This window comes from Lynx rufus, unplaced genomic scaffold (assembly GCF_022079265.1).
Source record: "Lynx rufus isolate CCGP_SWC_20201006 ecotype Redwood Valley unplaced genomic scaffold, mLynRuf1.p SCAF_9, whole genome shotgun sequence".
Lineage (NCBI taxonomy): Eukaryota > Metazoa > Chordata > Mammalia > Carnivora > Felidae > Lynx > Lynx rufus.
Genome location: NW_025814897.1, coordinates 1043955 through 1062815, shown reverse-complemented (window position 1 = coordinate 1062815; position 18861 = coordinate 1043955). Strand labels below are relative to the sequence as shown.

Below are 18861 nucleotides of genomic sequence, written 5' to 3'. Positions count from 1 at the left end.
TGGGTCGAGGCTGCGATGGTGGATGGCACTGTCCGGTCGTGTGGGTGGGTGACTGGTCCGTGTCCAGCCCCAGCCCCACCCCAGCCTCCGGCGGGGGCTGTCGTGCTTACACCCTTGGATTAATCCCGCGCCCATGCGCACGAGGGGCGGGGTCTCCTGGTTTCACGCTAAGCTGCTGGCAGCCAGTAAGCGGTTGCTCGCGACGTGAGGGAGCACGCTCTTCCTCCGTTGCAGGCCTTCCGGAAGACGCCTAGTGCCCAGCGTGGGCGGGGGCTCCGTCGGCCTGACCGCTGTGCGCTGCGTTCGGGGAGAGTCTGTGGATGCCGTGTCGCCTCCGACAGCCGGGATGTCGTCCCGCCAGACTGACGAAGCGGGATCGCCTTTCTCGGAACCCTGTGGTGGGCACAGTTGTAGATGATCCCCAGGGCCGCTCACACCGTGTAATTCCTTCTCTTCGGGGACGGTGAGCCCGCACTCCCGTGGAAAGAAGGATCTTGCAGATGCGATTAGAGTTACCCATCCGTTGACCTTTCGGCCCCTGGTCAGGTGGGCCTGAGCTAAAGCCACCAGGTCTCTGTGGCCGGCGGCAGGGGGGTGGAGAGATGGCAGGCGCGTGGCGGACATGCTGATGCTGGCTTTGAAGACAGAGGGGCTGCAGGAACGTGGGCGGCCCCTGGAGCGAGAGGGGGCTCGGAGCCACAGGCTTGGAAACCTGGCTGAGCCCTTCCGCTGGAACTTGCTGGAACATCCACAGCCAGGGGCTAATCCAGGGTGGTGTGGACGCTTCTGAACACGTGGACGTGTTCACCCGGCAGCGCAGGACGGTCGTGTCTGGGTCCCAGGCTCTTTCATGAGGCGCTGGATGTCAAACCTCGTCTTCGTAGGGAACGCCTGTGTGTCCCGCTCACAACTGCGGGGGGGGGGGGGGGCACGGCTGCCTTGTCTTGGTGAGTGTGGCTGGTCTTGGATCACTGTGCACCCCGGCTTTTAAAAGAGCAACACTTCTCTAAATTATAGACCTTTACTTTCGCGAAGTAGAGTCCATCTAAAGTGTGTGCCCGTGTCGGGGCGCCTGCGTGGCTCAGTCAAGAATCCGCCTTCGGCTCAGCTCATGATCTCACGGTTTGTGAGTTCGAGCCCCACGTCGGACTCTGTGCTGACGGCTCAGCCCGGAGCCTGATTCAAAGCCTGGGTCTCTCTGTCTGCCCCTCCGCCCCAAAATAAACAGACATTTAAAAAGATGGCGATAAAATGCGGGCCCATTTCTTAGAGGCCTTTCCCACGAAGGCTTTCCCCCACGAGGAGACAGACCTCGGCCACTGTTCCTCCTCGACCGTGGTCATCACCCGTGGCGGGAACCGTGCGGACCGCTGGCGCATCGCGTGACGTTGGCGAGGAGGGACGCTCCGGGCTGAACCACCCGAGGGGCTGGCGTAGTGTCTCCGCACTAACGCGGGAGGCGCACTCGGCGGCCGTCTCCTGGCTCCCAGCAGAGCGTGCCGTTGAGGGGAACAGGCCTGCCTCTTGCCCGTCCCCGCCTCTGGTCTCCGTTTAACTTGTTTCTGCCTCATCTGGGCTCGTGGGAGGACTGGAGGCGCCCTTCCTGTTACGGTAAGCAGGTGAGGGCGGCTTGGAGGCGGCGGCGGCCTTTTGTCCTTTTGTCCTTTTGTCCTTCCGCGGCGGCTCCGCCCCGGTGCGCAGCTGCCTGTGAGCCGTCGCGAGAGCAGAGCCATCGCTTCTGCGTGCGCCCCGTGTACCAGCTGCCGTGCCCGCGTCTCCCGGGCCGGACGCACAGCCCCTGCCGCGCACGAAGTCCCCACGTCGAGGGGCCCAGACGCACACCGTGCGAGCAGCTCGTCCCGGGCGGTTCTGGGGTTCCGCTCCCGTAAGCCGTGTGCGCCTGGTGCCGGAGGGACGGCGTGGTGACCCTGAACTCCTCTGTTAGTCTTTACAGACTGACACCCGACAGGCCGCCAGAGTTTCTGCCACGAAGAGCCACGTGGCCTCTCTCCCAGCCCCGCTCCGCCCCCACATGGCAGCGGCGCGGACCGCAGGTAAACAAGTGGCCACGTTCCAAAGAACCTGACTCGCGAAGGCCCGCGAGTCGGGCCTTGCCGATCCTCGCGCCTGGGGTCTTTGCCGGGGAATTCAAGTCGTCCAAATCGCGGCGAGCGGCAGGGCGCCCCGTCGGGGAGCGCTGGCGGCCAGGGGGCTGCAGCCACTCCTCCCCAGCCCTCGTCGCCCAGCCCCTCATTCCAGGCGTCGTCCCTGCCTCGCGTAGCTCAGGTCCCTGCGGTGGGTCCTGGCCTCCCGCTCCTCCTGGCCTGTGTGTCCCACCGCCCCCCCCCCCAGTCCCCCCGCAAGCTGGAAGGGGGGGGCGCGGGAAGAGCTCGTCGCGGAGGCACGTGTGCTACCGCCGGGGAGTCCTCGTGAGTCCACGCGCACCCGCTGTCTTCTCACGCCGCCTCGCACGCGGGTGACCCTGTGCCGCGTCGCCCCGGCGGCTCCCCTCCTCGCCACGCTCCTCCTGCCTTCACGCTTGAGTCTCCTTCCGTCCTCACCGCGTCCGCCCTCTGTGGCATGAGTCGCCCGTGCCACACTTGAGTTCTAGGCCGTGCACGTCCCCTGCGCCACAGCAGCTTGGGTGCCCTTGGCGTGCTTTCTCCTCGCATCATTGGTAACAGCGCGTCGTCTGTAAACGGGCAGCACGTGTGTGCGTTTACCCCAGGGTAAGTTACGCCAGATTTGTAGACTCAAATAATTGGTGGGTTTAAGTGAATTCGGCCTCACCCAGCACCTTGCTCATCCGTGTTTAGGGCTCGCCGTGCAAGGCTGATCTGTCGCCGCTTTCCTCCCGCTAGACGGGTACTTGAGGGCTGGGAGGTGTACTCGGTACCGTATCTCAGAGCCTGGCACACAGGGTGCTCGATGTTGAGTGAATCCGGGGGTGGTTCGAATCATGTAGCAATGAATGGATGATCAGTGGGTTTTTTAGTGAGTTGTCTACTTTTTTAAGAACGGTGAGCGTGAACGCTGAAGAAGTCCCAGAACGCACGAACTTAGAATGGAACCCGTACATGGAAGAGCCACCTCGAGATGCCGGTTTCAGCAGAGCTGGGGACGAGCTGGGTGCTCCTGGGTTCGTTCTCCGTGTGCACGAGCTGTCCCTTGAAGGGAGCCTCTGAAAGTAGAGTTTGGGGCGCCTGGGTGGCTCAGTCGGTTAAGTGTCCAACTTCGGCTCAGGTCCTGATTTCACGGTCCGTGAGTTCGGGCCCCACGTCAGGCTCTGTGCTGACAGCTCAGAGCCTGGAGCCTGCTTCGGATTCTGTGTCTCCCTCTCTCTCTGCCCCTCCCCTGCTTAGGCTTTGACTCTTTCAATAATAAATAAACGTTAAAAAAAAATTAAAAAAAAAAAAAAGAAAGTAGATTTTGGACTCTGGCCTTCAGGAGTTCTTACCTTTCCTCCCAGGGAAACCTCTGTCTGCGTCCCAGGAAGGGGTGGTGTGTGTTTGCCGGGCTGACCACGTCAGAAGTCTGTGCGAACCTAGATTCCTTTCTGGTAGATGGATTTAAGCGGCACATTCCTCTCTCTCTCTCTCTCTTTTTCTTTTTTAGTTTTTTTTTAATGTTTTTATTTTTTGAGACGGAGACAGAGCATGAGCAGGGGAGGGGCACAGAGAGAGGGAGACACAGAATCGGAAGCAGGCTCCAGGCTCTGACCTGTCAGCACAGAGCCCGACGCGGGGCTCGAACTCACAGACTGTGAGATCATGACCTGAGGCGAGGTCGGATGCTCAACTGACTGAGCCACCCAAGGCGCCCCTCTCTCTCTCCTTTTAAATGTTTATTTGTTTTGAGAGAGAGACAGCGTGAGCAGGGGAGGGGCAGAGAGAGAGAAAATCCCGGGCAGGCTCCACACTCAGTAAAAAGCCCAGCATGAGCTCGAACCCACGAAGCACGAGACCATGACCTGAGCCGAAGTCGAGAACCGAACACTTAACCAGCTGAGCCACCTGGGCGCCCTGTGAAATGTCCTTTCTTAAAACGTTTCTGGTTATGACTTTTGTCTTAAACGCTATTGCATATGATTATTTATAGTTTCAGCACTGTTTTTTGAGTATAATCGGTGAAGAATTACAGATGTACAACATATGATGACTCGATATTTGCATGGCGAAATGATCGCAGTGAGTCTGGTTAACCTTTGCCACCATACATAGTTAGAAGTTGGCATCATAAGAAGAAACTTTCTTAAGACGTACTCTTAGCATGTTTCAAGTATGCAATTTGGTCTTATTAAGTATGGTCACCCTGCTGTGCTTCACGTTCCTTGACTGACTGACTTTATAACTGGAAGTTTGTACCTTTGACCCTCTAGATTCACTTTGCTCCCCTTCCCTCCCCAACCCCAGCCCACCTCTGTGGGCTCTCTGTCTGTGAGCTTAATTTTTTTAATTTCACATATAAGTGAAAATCATACAGTATTTGTCTTTCTCTGAATTATTTCATATAGCAAAGTACCCTTAAGCTCCATCCACATAGTCCCAAATGGCAAGATTTTTTTTTTATCACTGAATAGTATTCCATCGTGTACATACACCACGTCATATTTATCTTTTTACTTGTCAACCGACACTTAGGTTGCCTCCATATCCTGACTATTGCAGGTAATGCTGCAATAAATACCGGAGTGTATATACATTTTTACATTAGTGTTTTTGTTATCTTAGGGTAATCAGAAATGGAATTTCTGGATCATATAGTATTTCTATTTTTATTTTTTTATGTTTGTTGATTTTTGAGAGAGGGGGAGAGGGAGAGAGGATCCGAAGCGGGCTCTGCACTCTCACCAGAGAACCTGATGTGGGGCTCGAACTCGTGAACCGTGAGATCGTGACCTGAGCCAAAGTCGGATGCTCAACTGACTGAGCCCCCCAGGTGCCCCTGGTATTTCTATTTTTGATATTTTGAGGAACCTCCATATTGTTTTCCAGAACAACTACATCAGTTTGCATTCCCACGAATGGTTTAAGACGGTTCCCCTTAAGCCACATCCTTGCTAACACCTGTTGTTTCTTATGTTGTTAATGTGAGCCATTCTGACAGGGGTGAGGGGGTATCTCATTTTGGTTTTGGTTTGTATTTCCCTGACGATGAGTGACGTTGAGCATTTTTTTCATGTCTGGTGGCCATCTTCATGTCTGTGGAAAAATTTCTCTTCAGATCCTCTATCTGTTTTTTTTTAATTGGATTGTTTTTCTTTTGCTGTTGAGTTGAATGACTTCTTTATGTATTTTGACTATGAACCCCTTATGCGATGATTTGCAAATATCTTCTCTCATTCCATAGGTTGCCTTTTCATTTTGTTGACGGTTTGCTTTGCTGTGCAGAACCTTTTTAGTTCGGTGCCCCATTTGTTTATTTTTTGCTTTTTTGTTGCCTTTGCTTTTGGTATCCGATCAAAAAAAAACAATAGCTATGGCTGACGTCAAGGAGTGTACTGCCTGTGTTTTCTGCTAGGAGTTTGTGGCTTAAGTCTTAACATTTAAGTCCTTAATCCATTTCACGTTAATTTGTATGTGTGGTGTAAGCTGGTGTTTCCGCTCACCCAGCGTCATTTGGGGAAGACGCTGTTTTCCCCATGGTATATTTTTTGATCTTTTGTTAGAAATTGACCACAGGTGTATGGGTTTATTGGGGCTCTTCTGTTCTCTTGATCTAGATGTCTGTTTTTATGCCAATACACGCTGCCTGGATCAGTACAGATTTGTAGTAGTTTGAAATTGATGTCTCCAGCTTTGTTCTTTTTTGTCAAGATTCCTTGGGCTACTTGAGGTCTTTTGTTGATTCCATACAAACTTACGGATTTCCTCTTTGTGTGAAACATGGCATTGGAATTTTGATTGGGACTGCGTTGGGTTATAGACAGCTTTGGGCAGAATGGGTTTTTTAGCGATAGTAATTCTTCCAATGCATGAGCATGGAATAGTTTCCCATTTATTGGCGTCACCTTCAGTTTCTTTTATCAGTGTTTTACAGTTTACTGTCATTCACCTTCCCGGTTACATTTATTCCCGGGTATTTTATTTTCTTGATGCAGTTGAAACTACAGTTGTGTTTTTAACTTGCCTTTTTGCAGGTTCTTGGTCAGTGTTTAGAAATGCTGCCGATTTTGCATAGTGATGTCTGTATCCTGCAACTTAACTGAATTTGTTTGTTAGTTCCAACACTTGTTTTGGTGGTGTCTTTAGGGTTTTCTGTATGTAATATGCCATCTGTAGATGGCGACAGTTTTACTTTTTCTTTGCCAATTTGCCTTTTATTTTTCTGCCTAATGGCTCTGGCTAGTTGAATAAAAGTGGCAAGAGGGGCATCCTTGTCTTGTTCCTGAGCTTATAGAAGTTTTCATTGAGTATGAAGTTTGCTCTGGGTTTGTTACATATGGCCTTTATTGTGTGTTACGTTTCCTCTATACCCACTTTTTTGAGAGTTTTTATCATTAACAGATGTTGTATTTTATCAAGTACATTTTCTGCATTTGTTGAGATGATCATGAGATTTCTAACCTTTATTTTGTTCATGTGTATAATTGATTCAGAGATGCTGAAGCATCCCTTGCATCCTTGGAAAAAATCCCACTTGATCATGGTGTAGGATCCTTTTAATATATTGATGAATATGGGTCGCTAATACTTTGTTGGAGATCTTTGCATTTATTTTCATCAGAGATAAAGGTATTACATTTCTTTGCTTGTGGCATCCTGATCTGGTCTGGGGATCTGGGTAATGCCGGCCTGGTAAAACGTGTTGAGAAGTATCCCCTTCTCTTATATTTCCGAAAGTGTTTGAGAAGGAGTGTTGTTATTTCTTTGAATGTTGAGCAGAACTCAGCCTGTGAAGCCGTCTGGCCCTGGACTGTGGTTTGTTGGGAGGTTTTCTTTACTGACTCGATCTCCTTAGTAGTGATAGGTCTGGTCGGGTCTGTTCAGATTCTCTTATCTTCTCATGCTTTCGTCTTAGAAAGTTGTGTGTTTTTAGGAACTTACCCGTTTATCGTAGGTTGACCGATTTTTTTGGCAGAGAATTGCTCCTGGCAGTCTCTTACGGTTCGTTCTTGCTGATTTTGTGGTATCCGTGTATCTCTTTGATTTCTGATTTTATTTCAGTCCTTTCTGTCTAGGTGATTGTAGCTAAAAGTTTGTTAATCGTGTTCATCCTTTCAAAGAATCAGTTCTTTGTTTCGCTGGGCTTTTCATTCTCTCCCACTTTTATTTCCGCTGTGATCTTCGTTGCTTCCTTTCTTCACCTAACCTTGGCCTTTGTTCTTTCTCTGGTTCCTTGAGCTGTAATGGTAGGTTGTTGCTTTTGGAACTTTGTCTCTTGAGTAGACGTTCATCTCTGTAAATTTTCCTCGTAGAGCCGTTGTTGCTGTATCCCATTCGTTTTGGTGTGTCGTACTTGCATTTTCATTTGTCTTCAGGTATACTTTGATTTCCCTTTTGATTTCTTCTTTGAAGCGTTGTTGAGTAGCATGTCGCTTAAACTTCACATAGTCGTAAATTTTCAAGTTTTCTCCTAATTGATTTCTAGTCGCATACTGTTGTGGCTGATAGGTGGTATGTTTGTTTTTGTTTTTTTAATAAGACTTGTTTTGTGACCTAACATAGTATCTATTCTGGGGAATGTCCCACGTGCACTTGAGAAGAATGTGTCTGTCTGTGAAGTCCACCTGGTCTAACATTGTTTAAGGTCAATATTTTTCTTATTTCCCTGCCTAGTTGATCTGACTATAGGGTTGCTCTTACTGGTTTTCTTACTCCCTTTTGGTCTATTAATGGCCGCTTTATACACTTCACTCCTCTATGTTGGGTACATTAAATACACACAAATATCTTATTCTCTTCTTGAATTGACATCTTTATTCAGTGCCCTTTTTTGTCTTGTTACATTGTTTGTTTTAAAGTCCATTTTGGGGGCACCCGAGTGGCTTAGTGTGTAGGGCATGTGACTCTTAATCTCAGAGTTGTAAGTTCAAGCCCCACATTGGATATGGAGGCTACTTAAAATTTAAAAAAAATAATAAAGTCTGTTTTATCTGATTTAAGTGTGGTTACCCCAGCTTTCTTCTAGTTGCCATTTGCACGGAATACCTTTTCCCGTCCCTTCACTTTCAGTCCTTGTCTTTGGGTGATCTCCACTCAGAGACACGAAGTGAAAAGGCACTAGTGTCCCATTTAAAACTAAATGTGATTGTAAAGTCTTCATGTGTATTTTCCACTGCACTTTAAGTGTGTATTTGATGCCCTGATGAAAGCACATGGTCACCCTCAACCTTGAAATGGTTAGGTTAAAGGGAAAACATGGCACCTAGCTATACCCTTGGACCCAAGGCTGCAGGAGTGAGGGAAGTGGCTTGAGCAGAGCCGTAAGGAGACAGCCAAGTAAATCCAGACGGTGGACGCGGTGTCCCTGTTGTCAGTGGTCCTGGACACTGGCCTGGTTTCACATTATTGTCCTGGGTAATTGTCTCGATGAACTGAAGAACCCCGGCACCCTCTTTGATATGATGATGTTCAGATGGCGTTGGTGGTGACCCTGGGGACAGGGGATGTGACGGTGCAGCTCGGTGCAGGAAATACGTACAGCTCATGAAGCTCATGCTCAAAAAAGGGTAAAAATTGGTGCAACTGGGGGAGGGGGAGCTCAGTCAAGCGTCTGATTCTTGATTTCGGCTCAGGTCATGATCTAGTTGTGAGTTCAAGCCCCGTGTGGAACTTTGTGCTGTCAGCGAGGAGCCTGCTTGGGATTCTCTGTCTTCCTCTCCCTCTGCCCCTCCCTCCCCTGCTCTCTCTCTATCAAAATGAAAATAAAAGGAATAATGACTCACTGATGTTCCCTCTGTCACAGGCACTGTGCTACTTGCTCAACCTAAATTATCTCTGTTGCCTCTCGTAGACCCTTGTGTGGCACCGTGTTTTCTAGAGGCAGGAGGGTGAATCTCCTTTTATGAGATCCCTCCCAGTGACCTCATTGTGACTCGATCCCACGTAAGGATCCTGTGTGCCAGTGTGTGGGACATCCTGCGGTCCTGGGGTGAGGGTGTCCCTTTGAGTTGGGCCCGCCCCACGGAGCAGCAGCTGGCATGAGTCGAACACGCCCTTCCCCCACAGCTGTATCCATTGAGCGCTGACTTGGACCTCGGGTGCCTCTGCCTTCCAGAATAATCCTAAGATGATGAAGCCGTGGTCATCCGAACCTAGGGCTTAACCCCCTCTGCCAGGCTGGGCCACGGCAGCATCGGGGCTGGCGGTGGGGAGGGGACATCGACGGCTGCTGTGCTCCGGTCGTCCTCGCATCGCAGGACTGGACGCTGGTGGGCTGGGAGGCCGGGACGCCTGCTTCGGGCCGAGGTGGACTCCTGGGCCTCCCCCGGCTGGGGCCCGACTCCTCCCGACCCGGACTCCACACACCCGTGGCCCAGGTCCTGTGTCCTCCCTGCCGGTCACCCTCCTCCCTCTGCGGAGTGTTGCCACAAGGCAGTCAGTGGGGCAGGTGCAGCCGGGTGGGGGGTGGGGGGAGCGAGCTGTGTACACTGTGCAGGGCCTGGGGGCTGCATGGGGCAGGGGTGGGGGCCAGACCGGGGTCGTGGGAAATACCGCCTTTGCTGTCAGTGTGAACAGTCTACACCCAGCTCCGCTTTCTAAGCTTCACCGCCGGGACCGGGCCCTCGTCAGGCCAGAGTCACTCGGTCTCTGTGCCCCACAAGTCCAGGGGCTGCTCCCCCGAAGGCTCTCCTGCTTGGTCCGAAGCTGGGGTGGCGTTCTCGTCTGCTCCGTCCTGAGCAGAGGGACGAGCGGACGGACACACGCACCCTCCCGTGACGACCGTTTGTGCCTCGACGGCGTCTCGTTTCGGCACTTTTATTGAGATCCGGTCCCGGCTGTGCGCCGACAGCTGTGCGTTTTTGCAGAGCCGTCCCCACAGGAAGTCCGAGCTTTGGGCACCGAGCGCGGTCACGGGGTTTTGCCTTGTGATGACGACCTCGCAGATTTGTTTTCGGCAACTTGGAAACGCAGTAAGAGTGCGTGCTCCGCGCAGTGTGCTGCGTCCCGGGACTTGCTCCGTGCCCGGAGCCCTGGGCCTTGCGAGCCCCTGTCCTGCCCCGGGTGCCAGCCGCACCCGCACAGCTTCTGTCCCTCGGGGGCCGGAAGACCCGCGAGTGCACATGGGCGCACGAGGGCGTAGTGTCACTGGGCGGGAGCTCCTCGCCGGCCTCCTGGGATCTCGGTGACGCTCGTGGGCATCGGGACAGTTAAAAAGCCTAGGGGCCTGTCGTGTCCATTTGTAGAAATGTTCAGCTGCTCGTTTCTTGAACACGGTTGGATTTTCTCGCTTGGAAAGACTAAGCCGTCGCGGCTCCGTCTTTGCTCGGGTGACCTGGCGCAGCGAGGGGCCAGGTCTCGGGGCAGGGGCGGGGCAGGCGCGCGGGTCGCGCCGCGCCTCCTGGTGGACTGCGCACAGATCGTGCTGGGCTGAAAATGCGATAGAAACGCGAGCTCTTCCCCGTGTCGAATCCACCGCGATAGCACGCACCGGTTTAGAACAAAAGGGAGCGTGTCCGTCCTGAAGCGTGTCGTCTGGGCACAGCACCCACAGTAGCTCAGGTTCTTGCCACTTGTGTCCTCCGCTCGGAATCATGAGAATTTACTGGTTCACCGGTCTCCATAGCACAGCAGTGTTCCTTGGGCCTTGCTAAAAAAATGGGGTCACACGGCGCGGACGAGAGCGCACCGTAGGGACCCGCGCCCGGGGGAGGTACCGGGAAGCCGGTAGACACGCGAGCCTGGCGTGTCCGGAAGTCTTGGAAGAAAAAGTCCAGCGGACTGGAGGCAAGGGTGTTTCTGTCGGCGGCAGTCCCCTCCGGCAGTGACGGAGCGCGACACCCCCGGCCTGAGTCGCTCTCCCCGGGGAGGAGCGTGCGAGTGCCGGCTGAGAGGTGGAGACAGGCCCCGTGGGACGGCAGCGCCGCGGGTGAGCCCGAGGACAGGGAACAGGCGGAGATCAGCACGGCCGTGCGAAGGGGCGGAGAGAGGACGGAATGTCTCTGTCCCCGGCAGCGTGCGCCTGGGGTGAGCTGGCGCTGCCGTCGCCGGGGCGGGGACCCGGGGCACGTGCTCGGTGCGCACGGGTCCGAATCGTCCCCGTGAAGGCCTCCGCCCCAGGCGCGAACGGGGGTCTCCGGGATTGAGGTGTGTCTGGAGCCTCCAGCCGTGGGAGGTCGTCCCGACGGCCACGCCCCGGGGGGCGGGGGGGGGGGCGTCACCCCTGACAGGCTCACCGGCCGGCCACGTCGCACGGGGTGCGCACTCCCGGCCACCCACCACCCGCGCCGTCTCCGTCCTCCCGTCAACTCCCTTCCCAGAGATGAGGGCCCTGTGTCATGTTCATGTGTCTCATTCTCGCAGGCAACGCCACCACGGTGACCTCCAGCCACACGGGTGCGCCCCCCAACACGACGAAAGCCCTCGCGCCCGCCCTGTCCCAAGTCCTCAGGACACACGCTGTCAGCACCTCGACGCCCACAGCAGCACCCGGATTCACGACACGGGGGGCCTCCCCGAACACGACCTCCGCCACCCACGTCTCCCATAGCGCGTCCCAGATGCTGTCCACCGCCAGCACGGCCCACAACCGTTCGGCCACCTCTGTGCCTTCACCCGTGACAAGTACGTATGGGAGCTGAGCCCCTTCCGTGCTGAAAGCCGGTGTCAGATGCCGCACTCGCGTGGCTCCGTTCCGGCGGGAGTGCGGACGACCGTGTCGTGTACAGAAATCACCGGTGCGGGTGCCGCCAACCTTGTCCCCGTAGGAAGCGGGTTTCCCCTGAACCAGGCCATGTGACTGGAGGAGGAAGTCCTACCCGGATGGTCCTTCGCGTGGTTGTCCGGGCCCCTCGTGCGCGCCTGGGCGGGGCCTCCACCCCCACAGCGTGCTCACGGTGGTGTTGGCTCCTGGGTGTCACGGGCGCGGCCACGCATATGGTGTCCGCCAGCACGCTTCGTGCTTGGACTTAAGATGGAACGTGAAACCACGAGCTCAGAGCCCTGGCATCGTCCCTTCAAGGTTTTCCAAGTTCAGGTCCGCTTGAAGGCCAGCACAAACGGCAGGCTTCGTCGTGTCTGCCGCAGATTTCTGTATTTTCTACCCTAAAGCCTTAGTCCTGCAGTTTGTGTTCTGAAATCCGCTGTAATGTCACCAGGGCCCTCGATGTGATACAACAGTCTATTTATCGAACGGAGAACTTCCGTTAGACGCCCTCGTTCGGACGGGCGGTCCAGACACCCTGGTTAAGGCACCGATTCTTCGCGGGACAAGGGAATAAGGAAACAGTCCCAGAGGGTGCTGCCCGAGGCTGTGGTCCCCCAGCACAAACACCCTCAGGTGGGGGAGGGGCCCCCGGGCCACCAGGCAGGAGGCCCGCTGGGGAGCTCCTCCCCCGGCTCTGCTTCCTTGGATAGAGATTCGAGTGGCAGCTTTTTGTAATGTTTTTTAAAAACCACTAAAGCCTACTTTTCTTTTCTCCTAGTCACAGCAACTATCAATTCTAAAGAAAACCCAGGATCGAAATTTGATATCGGCAGCTTCCTCGGTGGCATCGTATTAACCCTGGGAGTTCTGTCGATTCTGTACTTCGGATGCAAAACGTACTATTCACGAAGAGGCATTCGGTACAGAACCATGTGAGTTTGGATAGGATTTCTGTATTTCTTTCACGATCGTGACAAAATACCGAAAGGGGGCCACAGATTTATGAACTGTACTTGCGAACAAAAAATGGATGCACGTGCCGGTACAAATGTCCCGCTTCCTGACGTTCTCCCTCTTCACTCACCCCTGTAACCGTACCAGGAGGGTGTGGCTGGTGCTCGTCAGTAGCACTAAGGGAACATCCTTGGTAGAAACCTGGTTTTCAAGAAATTCTTCACGGTCTCATTTTCTAAGTCATTGCATCAAGTGAGTTAAGAGCTCTTACCACGTTCACCCTTTCCATAACTGTGTGGGTCTTACGTTGTTTGGAGGGTTTAAGTCCCTTTTGGGGTTTTTTCGCTCTTATAGAATACAAGAGCCAATTCGGTCTTTTGATTCTTAATGTACTGTAAACACCACCGAAGGGCTACTTTTCCCAATTTTTTAACTCGTCATACACGTGTGTCCCACACCAACTTTCACGTCGGGAGCTGATTTAACCAGTTCAAACTGGTTTAGCAAACTTGCTTTCAGAGCATCGAGGTGTTTTGCCAGATTCTGTGTTTCTAGAAATATTTATCACGTGTGCTTGATAAATTTCACCAGTTAAACAGAAGGTACGTCTTGATCATAGGACATGAAATGCCACTCACTCTGTTATGGCATCAGTGTTTATTGATGTAAATGAGGCTACAAGTAGTGAAGCAAACCGTGTTTTCGTTTTAAGTTGCCTTAAGCACACAGCATGTGCTGTAGCTAGTCGGAGCCAGTCTTCACATACACAGCCGTGCTCCGCTGCCTGGGAGGGGCTGTGCCTGGAGTCTGTTGACAGAGCCCCAGAGAAAGTACCTCACGGACTCGAGTGAAAGTCCGCGCTGCTTTCGTTTTGTTCCCCCTCTACGGCACGTCTCCGAAGTTAGGGTGCACCTTACCGTCCACGGACCACAGCGCCTTTTTCTTAGTGCTACGGGACGGCACATTTAGAAGCCGAGAGCTGCTCTGAAGTTCGAGTTCTTACAGAACGCTGGATTTGTCTGTCCCGCTCAAAACTGGAGACGTTCCCCACGTAGCAGTTGTAGCGGTGAGCATGAAAAGGTTACCCGCGGTGACAGAAGCGTGCAGGGGTGGGGTTTGGTGCAGGAGCGGCACTTCTGGGCACCTTCCCACGTGCTTGCTTGGCTTCAGGTCCTCTGCAAAAACGAATAAAGGAAGTCAGTACGTAAATAGGGTTTCCGGGAGGATGAAAATGAGGTATGTGACACCCGACACACAGGGGATGGTCCAGGAAGGAGGGTGCCTGTTTTGGATTTCTGTGGCTATCGGCCGAGAAGCCACAAGGGGCAGAGCAGACATTCGAGGGTCACTATGGGAACCCTCACGCCCCATGAACAAATTTCACGTAAATGACAATTTTCATTCTGCGGCTTTGAAGTTATGTAAAAATATAAACCGAAACCGCTTTGGCACGAATACAAAACAATTTTACCTTTTGATTACAGCGATGAACACGATGCCATCATTTAAGGGACTCCAGGCACCAATGGGAAGATCAGTACAGCCCTATCGATGAATTTGGATGACTCTCCTTGGAAACAGTATACGCAGATCATGTTTATATAGTACGTTGTACGCATGTAAAGATTCCTCAGGATTACTGAAGAGTTTGGTTTCGGTTTTTAAATGAGCATGTGCAGTGGTTACAGTCACTTCTAAAAACACACAGACCAGTGCCGTTCTCCTTCTTGTGGTCTTGGTCACGCCGGGGGAGTAACTCACTGGGACGGCACGTACTCACGACGACACAGACCTTCACTGCTCCCCAGAGCCGGCTCTGCTCTAAAGCCACACCGCAGAAATTCCGAGTAAATCAGGTCTCCGACATAACTTTAGTTTCAAAGCTTCATGCTTGGGTGAGAAACAAAATGCACCACCCCGCCCCCAGCACGAGAACGTGTGGCTGAGCCCTGTCAGAGCTTGTGTCATCGTTACAGCTTCTGTGGCACTTAGTCTGTCTTTTCCCTCTCTCATTTCTGCACGTCGTAGCAGCGTGTTCACGATCTCGTCCGCTTACCTTCCTACCGTGAGTGTTGCCACTGCTGGAAACTGCGCTGTTTCATACGCACCGGTTAACTGTAGGCTGAGTCGTAGGATGGTTTAATGTAGTGTAAACATACTAACATAAGCCCCTGTGGGATTTCTCTAGAGTTCTAGAAGGCTGTGTGGATCGACCCAGGGATAGGAGGGCACCCCTCAGGCTACTGACCTACAGGAAGATGCTGTATTTTTGTGCACTGTTGATTTTATCTGATTTGGGGATATACTAAAAAACCTTTATTCCAAATACAAATCCTTAAGCAATTTTTGAGACCAGAAACTTTTCTTATTCTTTAGGCCCCTCCTCTCCTGTAGAGGGGCACTTTAGGCTGCATTAGGTTAACAGAAAAAGCACAGTATTGTCGGGACACCAGTATCAGTCAACTTATGTTTGGGTGTTCAGTTTTCGAGTTTACGTTACAGCAGTCAAAACTCACGGTCAAGTTTTGACAAGAAAAAAGGCTGTTTCAGTCATACTAAATGACTACGCAAAGTAAAGTACCACCACTTTCTGCCAACAAGCTAAGCTGTCCTGATGACAGTGCGTCTACACTGAAGAGGATGGCCCTTCTGGGACCAGCTTTTGGCCTTCAGAGAATGTCAAGAATTTTGATACGGGACAATCCTTCCTAGTCACTGTGCAGCCAACTGAGGTGGTGACCATGGGTAGTGTGGTGAGGACAGAGAGGTGGGCTGACTGTGTAACTTGCCTACCTGGTCTTTAAACCACTTTGATGGATACAGTGATGGGGGCCTTTTACCTTTTCGTCCTTTTGTCTTCTGCATTCTTCAGTACTTGAGGTCGAACCTTGTCTTCCCTGATACTTGCTTCTCTAGCACTTTGAAGATGTGAAACCACTTTTTTTAAGTTCTACAGGTCATTATATGCCTTTAAAGATAGAAATAATGTAGTTAATGTTTTCTCTCTGCTACCTTCAAATATCAGTAGTGGGGTGCAGTCACTTTTTTTGGTTATCTGCAAAAATAGAGGGAAGTGGTAAACATGAACCACTGTTTCCCTAAGTATAAATTTATATCCCAATTATGTTTAAATATTTCATTGCATTCTCAGAGAATGTATTTACTTGAAGATACATTAGAATCCAATCTGTGACTTTAAATGTCTTTGGATAAAGTTAATTTGCATACAGATAAATGAGAGTTCGCAATATAGTACAGTGAGAATTTTGTATTTTTGAGGAGGAAAATTTTAAGCAAATTTTTTACCTTTTTCTTTTTCTTATAATGACCAGCTTTTGGTATTTCATTGTTACTGAGATCTATTTTTAGAATAAAACTTTGTCTTCATCTAAGAGGTTTGTGTGTGTGGTTTTCTTTCATTTCCACAAACTCAAGAGAAATGAAAGCCCCAAATAAAGACACTATTTATATGTGTTTGGCTGAGAAAGCTGTTACAAGCGCAAATTCTTACCCACACCCAGACATCCTGATTCAATGTGTTAACGATCCCACCTGGGGAATTCGTAGGACCACCAACCTCTGCGAAGGACTGCTCCGGATTCTCCTTTCATGCCCCTGCTTTATGCAGTTGGGTAGAATTATAAAAACAGGTATATTTGTGTTAGAAATAAAAAAATGACTGCCCCCAGTATACAGTCCAGCAATACACTGAGGGGTCTCCCCTGCACCTACGAGACCCCCATTGTGGTCTCGACCACTTGGAACCTGTCACAGGAGAGCTTGGGGGGGGCCTGCGTGGTTCAGTCACTTGAGCATCCGACTCTCGATTTTCAGTTTGGGTCACGATCTCACGGTTTGTGAGATTGAGCCCCGTGTTGGGCTCTTGGTGCAGAGCCTGCTTGGGATTCTCTCTCAAAAATAAACACTAAAGAAAAAAAGAAGGGAGGTCTTGTGGCGGGTAGCGCTTCGGTCTGTAGAGGTCGGACGGCATCCTACCTGCAATGCCCAAGTTCACAGGCATCCCTGCTCGCGTGCAGAAGCAGCAGACTGGTGCAGTTCTGCCCGACTCGGATCCTCAACAGAAGACCGTCAGCAGTCCGGGAAGCCTGGTCTGTCCCTGCCCAGACAGAGGAGCTGAGCTCTAAAAGCAAGAAAAACATAAGAAACACACATCCTACCAAGACTGAGTCACCAGGGGCGCCTGGGTGGTGTAGTCGGTTAAGCGTCCGACTTCAGCCAGGTCACGATCTCGCGGTCCGTGAGTTCGAGCCCCGCGTCGGGCTCTGGGCTGATGGCTCAGAGCCTGGAGCCTGTTTCCGATTCTGTGTCTCCCTCTCTCTCTGCCCCTCCCCCGTTCATGCTCTGTCTCTCTCTGTCCCAAAAATAAATAAACGTTGAAAAAAAAAATTAAAAAAAAAAAAAAGACTGAATCACCAGGCGAAAATCTCCCCATGAACAACAGCTGGGACCAGGTGGCTTCACTGGTAAATTTTACCAAAGAAGAAATAATGCTAATCCTTCCCAAACTCTTCCAAAAAAATAGAGGAGGGAACACTCACAAACTCGTTTTATTTAATTTTTTTTACCTTTATTTTTGAGAAAGCATGCAAGGGCGAGGGGCAGAGAGGGAAACAGAATCCCAAGCAGGCTCCAGGCTCTGATCTGTCAGCACAGAGCCCGACGCGGGGCTCGAACCCACAAACTGTGAGATCATGACCTGAGCCGAAGTTGGATGCTTCACCGACTGAGCCACCCAGGCCCCCACAAACTCATTTTTTAAAGTAATCTCCATGCCCAACATGGGGCGCGAACTCACAACCCCGAGATCAAGAGTCACGTGTTCTGCCTGAGCAAGCCGGGTGCCCCCCACAGACACATTTTAAAAAGCCAACATTACCCTGATCCCAAAGGCAGAGTCCCTGATGAATACAGACACGAAAATCTTTAAAACTAGCAAAGAGAACTCGGCCCGTTTACAGGATCATTTGCCGGGACACCTGTGATTTATCCCTGGGATGCAAGGCTTTTCTGACACACGCACGTAACACACGTGATACACCACAATGACGGACTGCGATCATACAGGTTTGGTTTTCTTAGACAAGAGCATCTGACAAAATTCAACATCTGTTCACGATGAAACCTTAAATTAGATCTGGAAGGAATGTCCTTCCGCTATCATACGTGGACAGCGTACAGGCTATCATCAGGGTCACAAGGAAGACGGGGGTGGGGCACCTGGGCGGCTTAGCCAGTTAAGCGTCAGACTTCAGCTCGGGTCATGATCTCGCAGTTCATGAGGTCGAGCCCCCGTGTCAGACTCTGTGCTGACAGCTCAGAGCCTGGAGCCTGTTTCGGAATCTGTGTCTCCCTCTCTCCCTGCCCTTTCCCTGCTCACCCTCTCTCTCAAAAATAAGTAAACAAAAAAGAAAAAGAAGACGGGGTAATCACTATTTGCACACAAGATGAGAAGTTGGAGCCAGAGCAGTTAAAAAGAAAGAAAAGGCATCAGAATTGGAAAAGAGTAAGTACAATAGTCTTTATTTGCACACGTGTTCTCATAAACAGAAAGAAAACCCTAAAGATCCACCAAAACCGGTTAGAGCTAATGGACACAGTTGCGAGATAAGAAACCAGTGCTCAAAAAGCAGTACTTCTACATACTAACAACAAAGCGTCTGAAAAATAAAGATGATCCCATATTTATAACACCAAAAACAAAGTATCTGCGATTAAATTTAATAAAAAAACACAGAGATTTCTACACTGAAGACGACAAGACACCGGGGAAAGACACTGAAAACAAACAGAAAGGTATCCTGTGTTCATGGATTGGCAGAATTAATGCTGGCAAAACCCATAATCTGTAGTCCTCTTAAACCTGGTACCCATCCTGCCTGTCCAGCCTTGTTTCTCGTCTCACTATTCACGTTCTTTTTCCAAAAATGCCTCATCCATTTTTGTCTTTCTTCCTATTTCTCCCTCTGCCTGGAAAATACCTCTGTTCTCCAATTCAGCATACTCTAATCCTACTTAATCCTTGATAGCCAACAGTAGACAAAAATCAATGACCTTGACAGACTACAAAACCCAGAAATG

General features: G+C 51.2%; 1 protein-coding gene across 1 annotated transcript in view; it reads left to right on the top strand.

Moving 5' to 3' along the window:
• TMEM123 (transmembrane protein 123) overlaps positions 1-16154 on the top strand; it is a 57300-nt gene extending 41146 nt beyond the window's left edge. The window contains exons 3-5 of the mRNA XM_047072364.1: positions 11466-11726; positions 12587-12740; positions 14247-16154. Of these exons, the coding sequence (XP_046928320.1) occupies positions 11466-11726; positions 12587-12740; positions 14247-14271 (440 nt within the window). The 3' untranslated portion in view covers positions 14272-16154. The remainder of the gene's footprint in view (positions 1-11465; positions 11727-12586; positions 12741-14246) is intronic.
• The last annotated feature ends 2707 nt before the right edge of the window (positions 16155-18861 follow it).